The sequence below is a fragment of the Oncorhynchus mykiss genome, chromosome 11 (assembly GCF_057628025.1).
Source record: "Oncorhynchus mykiss isolate SJ-2025 chromosome 11, ASM5762802v1, whole genome shotgun sequence".
Taxonomy (NCBI): domain Eukaryota; kingdom Metazoa; phylum Chordata; class Actinopteri; order Salmoniformes; family Salmonidae; genus Oncorhynchus; species Oncorhynchus mykiss.
The window spans coordinates 15,680,334-15,685,858 of NC_143032.1; the positions used below are offsets into that span (position 1 = coordinate 15,680,334).

The 5,525-nt window shown below is 45.8% G+C and overlaps 1 protein-coding gene across 2 annotated transcripts; it reads left to right on the top strand.

Moving 5' to 3' along the window:
• Nucleotides 1–315: 315 nt before the first annotated feature.
• On the top strand, nucleotides 316–4,847 carry usp12a (ubiquitin specific peptidase 12a). 2 transcript variants are annotated; one of them, XM_090189523.1, is made up of 10 exons: nucleotides 316–530; nucleotides 812–978; nucleotides 2,029–2,109; nucleotides 2,255–2,468; nucleotides 2,585–2,820; nucleotides 3,009–3,085; nucleotides 3,206–3,289; nucleotides 3,419–3,616; nucleotides 3,706–3,784; nucleotides 3,983–4,847. In XM_090189523.1, the coding sequence occupies exons 2-10, from the start codon at nucleotides 931–933 to the stop codon at nucleotides 4,082–4,084; spliced, it is 1,119 nt and encodes a 372-aa protein (XP_090045649.1). In that variant the 5' UTR covers nucleotides 316–530; nucleotides 812–930; the 3' UTR covers nucleotides 4,085–4,847. The 2 variants fall into 2 exon arrangements, with proteins under 2 accessions (XP_090045649.1, XP_021475960.1); XM_021620285.3 differs by lacking the exon at nucleotides 316–530 and having other exon boundaries at nucleotides 624–978.
• Nucleotides 4,848–5,525: the final 678 nt, after the last annotated feature.

The following is a 5,525-nucleotide window of genomic DNA, read 5'->3' on the forward strand; positions in this document are numbered from 1 at the left end:
TCTTCATATGCATTTAAAATTATATTTTATAAGTTTATGGTCTTTAAATGCAGAGCACATCTTACCCCCGGTAGCTCACAAGATGGCGGGTACGGCGGAAAGAGAGAATAAAGGACCCGAAACTCCTCCTTCTAAAATAGATTTAAGCATGGCCTTCCTATTGCCTGAACAAACATGCTGGGGTAGAATCATTTGTTTCCCCTCTGTGCTGATCTGAGTCCAGTTTTGGTTATCTACCTCATTGACTAAGCTCCATTGGTACAATGTAATTAAATGATTTCAGATCAGATAATAGCTAACTTCTATTGGAATGTTGAGGCACTGTGAAGCGTCCTATGACCAGTACATGTCAGTGAACTGCTGAACGACTCATCTGATTAACTTTTGTTAACAAAATGTATTAAAATAATGCAGATTTTGTTGTGCTTGTACATTATCGAAATAATTGATTGATGAACTGCTGACCGTGACAGCCAGTTATATTGACAAGTAAATTGGATTCTCGTCTCAAAAGCCTGATCAAAGTTTCAGTGAGTTTGACTCTGGTTTGACATTAATTACAGTCGTCATTCTCTACACAGCTATGTGTCCAGAATTGCTCATGTGGGCACATTTGTGAATGCTATATTATCTACGCCACAGAACATGAACGTAGAACTTGCACGGAGCTAAAACGGTCACGGCTAGAAGGGATCGAGCTTTTGTCAAATTAACGTAAAAGTAGATTTTTTTTGTTTTTGTTGCATTTTAGCTAACTACATATTTTCCAAACCTTTACTGTATTCTCCTTAATCTGTTAATTTAACAAAAGATGGATCGCTCCCAGACATGACCCTCTAAGACCTAGCGGAGCTCCCATCGCCCGTCCAGTGTGCCCTGTCACAAGGGAGTCCTCCTCGCGGTGATTGGGTGGAAGATGGCGTTGGGCGAATGGAAATCCTAATGACAGTTTCCAAATTTGCCTCTTTTTGTACCATGGTGAGTAAATGGCAACTACTAAACACATTGCAAAGTGATGAGAGGGTCGCACGACAACCGTGGTTGTGTTGTTACTATCTTGCGTGACATGGAAGATGGTTAAAATCGTCTGCTTTTCTGTTGCTACCCAGTCAGTTTTCCTGGCTTCACTGACACATTGTTTTTGTCTTACGTTCTATTGCTAGCTATGATAACTAATGTCGTAGGCCTTTAATTTGTTATATTAGTGGGCTGTTTATGTATGATCTTTCATTAATTAGTGATGTTTATCTCCTCCTCCACTGTGACCGCACTGCATAGTTCTGCGGCTTCAGCACCTGGTTAACTAGTTACCGAGGCTAGCTAGCTTGAGCGTTCATTTTCCAGTAAAGCAGTGTGGATGTCAAGACATTTCAACACTGGACACAATTTGAATACTAAATCAACATAACTCCGTAATTGTTAGCTGAGTTTACTCAACTCCACGATCAATGTCAAACCTAACAAAGTTATGTTCACATTTGTGCTTTTCCTGTATGTGAATGTTAATTTAGCTAGACAGCATTTGCAGATAGTTACAGTAGTTAGTCAAATCTAACATTGTGACTGACGATACAGTGAGTTGTCTTCCTGTAAACCCCCTTTTCTGAATTCTACCGAAGCGCGAGCTATTTCTGGAACACAGCAGATGACGACATGATCAGCTGCTAGACAAGACTGACTGGCTGTCATATTATTCCCAGTTTACAAAGATAACTACTTAGTTTGGCAAACCTGTCAGACAGACTTCATTCATTTGGATCATACATTTAGTTTATTTAATTTTTTATGATCAAGCCCAACCTCTGTCCATGTAGGCCTACTCAGGAAATCCTGGTTGCTATGCTTTTTCACAGCCTCTGATGGTTAGGGTCATGTTCCATTAACAAAGAATGACATAGTCGTTCTGCCCCCCCCCCCCCCCCTCCCACTGACAGCTATTGGCATTGGATATGAAATTCCATTTGGAACTATTGATCGGTACACACTCCCATCGACCTATGCCAAAAATATCAGCACTTTGTATTACAGGGCGCCAATGCCTCCGCTCTGGAGAAAGAGATTGGCTCAGAGCAGTTCCCTGTCAACGAGCACTACTTCGGATTGGTCAATGTAAGTGAGAGTGCCGTAGTTCACATGCACATGTCTGCATAATCTTTGTTACAGATCACATGTGCCTTATCCATGCAGATGGTTATTGTGTGTGTGTCCAGCTCTTTGCCTTTCTCTTTGTATCTGTCCTTGTATTTTCCCCCAGTTTGGGAACACGTGCTACTGTAACTCGGTGCTGCAGGCGCTGTACTTCTGCCGTCCGTTCCGGGAGAAGATCTTGGCATACCGCAGCCAGCCCCGACGCAAGGAGAACCTGCTGACCTGCCTGGCCGACCTGTTCCACAGTATCGCCAACCAGAAGAGAAAGGTGGGAGTCATACCACCCAAGAAGTTCATCACGCGCCTACGCAAGGAGAATGGTGAGCAGGAGACGGTATACTTGTAGTTCGGGATGGGGGGGGACAGACCCTCTCCCCTGTCTCCCTTGTACCCTACCTACCTCCTCTCCCCCTCTCCTCTCCATCTCCCTCTGCAGAGCTGTTTGACAACTACATGCAACAGGATGCCCATGAGTTCCTGAACTACCTGCTCAACACCATCGCTGACCTGCTGCAGGAGGAGAGGAAGCAGGACAAGACCAACGGCCGCCTGGCCAATGGTTCGCTCGACTCCCAGAACAACAACAGCAACGCCCCGCCTCCCTCCACCTGGGTCCATGAGATCTTCCAGGGAACCCTCACCAACGAGACCCGCTGCCTCACCTGTGAAACGGTACACACCGTCTGAGTCTGAAGCCCCTCACCCACATCAACTAGTTATGTCCCTGTTGTTGTTGTGGTCAGCAGGATGCAATGCATGTCGGTGATACGCTGTAGAGAGAAGGCTCAAATTCTGTTGGCACAAAGATGGACAAAATCAAGTTTCCATCTGACTCTAGTCATGCTGTTTTCTCCCTACAGATCAGCAGCAAAGATGAAGACTTCCTGGACCTGTCAGTGGACGTGGAACAGAACACCTCTATCACACACTGTCTCAGGTAAGAACACCTGACTACAATAACACATTACATATTGACTGGCCTGTGTATTGCTTCTTGCTCCGTGTGACTCCAAGTACTCTGACCCCTCGCTCTCCTTCTCTCCTTCGCTCCCTCCAGGGGGTTTAGTAACACAGAGACTCTCTGCAGTGAGTATAAGTACTACTGTGAAGAATGTAGAAGTAAACAGGAGGCACACAAAAGGTCGGTGTTGGCAGTGTTGTGTTCATTGCAAAAGTAAACAAAAGTATTATTCTGTGATGACAGTGTTTATCGCTGTGTGAGGTTGTGTGTGTGAGGTTGTGTGTCCACTGTAATTGACTCCTCCCCCAGGATGCGTGTGAAGAAGCTGCCTATGATCCTGGCTCTACACCTGAAGAGGTTCAAGTACATGGAGCAGCTGCAGCGTTACACCAAGCTGTCCTATCGTGTTGTCTTCCCCCTGGAGCTCCGCCTCTTCAACACCTCAGGAGACGCAACCAATCCCGAGAGGCTCTATGACCTGGTTGCCGTCGTGGTGCATTGTGGGAGGTCAGTGTTGTTTACTAGGTTGTCTATAAGTATTCTAACTGACCCTTAAGGTTGTGAGTGCGTTGCTGACTTCGTCGTCTTGTTTTCAGTGGTCCAAACCGAGGACACTACATCGCCATTGTGAAGAGTCACGACTTTTGGCTGCTGTTTGATGATGACATTGTAGAGGTAAGATGTTGTATGTGTAGGTTGGTTCTTCTTTCCTTGTGGGGACATTTCCCATGTCCACGTGGACAAAGGCTATTTTAAGTTTAGGAGTTAGGATTAGGGTTAGGTCCCCACAAGGATGTGTGTGAGCATGCATGGGTGCGCCCTTGTGTTTTGTGTGACCCCATTGACCCGTGTTGTCTCTCCTTCCCTCTGCAGAAGATAGACGCCCAGGCCATAGAGGAGTTCTACGGCCTCACCTCTGAGATCTCAAAGAACTCTGAGTCAGGCTACATCCTATTCTATCAGTCAAGAGACTGACTGTCCCTGAAGAGGACAGTACCTCTCAGTGGATTTGAGGATCATACTAGTGGACCATACTAGTGTAAATCGCACTGTGGTGTCACACACCTACTGAAGCTCAGCCTCAGTCCCCCCCTATCCTCCCTCCTTCCTCCCTCCCTCCCCCATCCCACTCCTACCTCCCTCCCCCTTCCTCCTACCTACCTCCCTCCTTCCCCCACCCTGTCACTTAGGCTGGAGATGCTGCTACAGGGAGTTGTGTCAAAGGTTCGGTGGACGTTGTATCAAAGTTTTGTGAGTTGGAAAGCTGTTTAATGACGGTTGTACAGAGGTTGTGTGACTGAGGCGATGGTTATAGCATGGGGGTTTGTGTGGGGTGAGTGGGTATTTAATGATTCATGTGTTGTAATAGCGGCCAGGTGTCTGCATACTCCCTCAGACTGCAACTCTGCTTTGGTGCCTGGCTGGGGCCTAGTCAGAGCAGACCAGTTGACTGCATGAAGGGAGAGTGGGGAGGTGAGTGTTCCAAGTGTGGGACACTTGGGTCGTGTATTTCTACCATGTACAGAGTGGTATTTGTATCAATATGAGGAGAATAAGATTATATTATCATAGGAAAAAAATATAAGTCCTTGAGAAGATAATGTATTGTCACTATGGTGCACTTTTGATACCGTTTTGTAGGTGTTGGCAAGGTTTATGTGAGGGTTTGCTCAAGACGACCTGTTGTGAAATGGTCATTTTCTGTTTTAAAGAAAAATGTAATAAAAGATAATAGATACAGGCTGTGAGTGTGTTCTACTTTCATGGACTGGTTCCTCTCCCCCAGGTGCACACTGATGACTCATCCTTGCTCAGCACTGCCCCTCAGTGGTTTTACCTGGTCACTACAGGTTCATACTGCAACAGCACAACAGCAGTGTATTTTTAATGAATTCACACCTCCAGTCATGATGCTGCCTATGTAAGCAGCCCAGCCCACCCACGGTTGCCTTAACAAAAACAGGGCTAGATGATTCTAGGACACTGTACCTCAGGCAGGTGTGTAGAGGAGTCTACTGACTAGCCACCTACAGACATATCTGAAGACAGACTTAATCAATTAATGATTGAAAGTGAAGGCCTTCAAGCACAGAGGAACTGAGGGAATAAGGGTGGATAGAAGATGGATGAGAGAGGGATGAGAATCGGGAGGTGGCTGACAGATTATGGTTCGAATAGACATGCCCAGAATAGCAAAACACAGGGGGCTAGGATGAGGAAGGAAGCACTCCGCGTCAACATGGCATTGGAGAAATGTGGACAAATGTCGGAATCTAAAGTAAAATTGGTCAAACCATGAGATCTTGTTGCATGGTGATACCACAGCCTGGTAACAAATCATAACTTGTCCCTGCACTTAAATCAAATGTTATTTGTCACACATGCTGAATACAACAGGTGCAAGCATTTCACCTTA

Bases quoted from the DNA above. Each gene is read 5' to 3' on its own strand.
- usp12a (XM_090189523.1), top strand. From the start codon at position 931: ATGGAAATCCTAATGACAGTTTCCAAATTTGCCTCTTTTTGTACCATG. The intron at 2,110-2,254 runs GTAAGTGAGAGT...ATTTTCCCCCAG, and splicing joins ACTACTTCGGATTGGTCAAT to TTTGGGAACACGTGCTACTG. The intron at 3,086-3,205 runs GTAAGAACACCT...CGCTCCCTCCAG, and splicing joins TCTATCACACACTGTCTCAG to GGGGTTTAGTAACACAGAGA.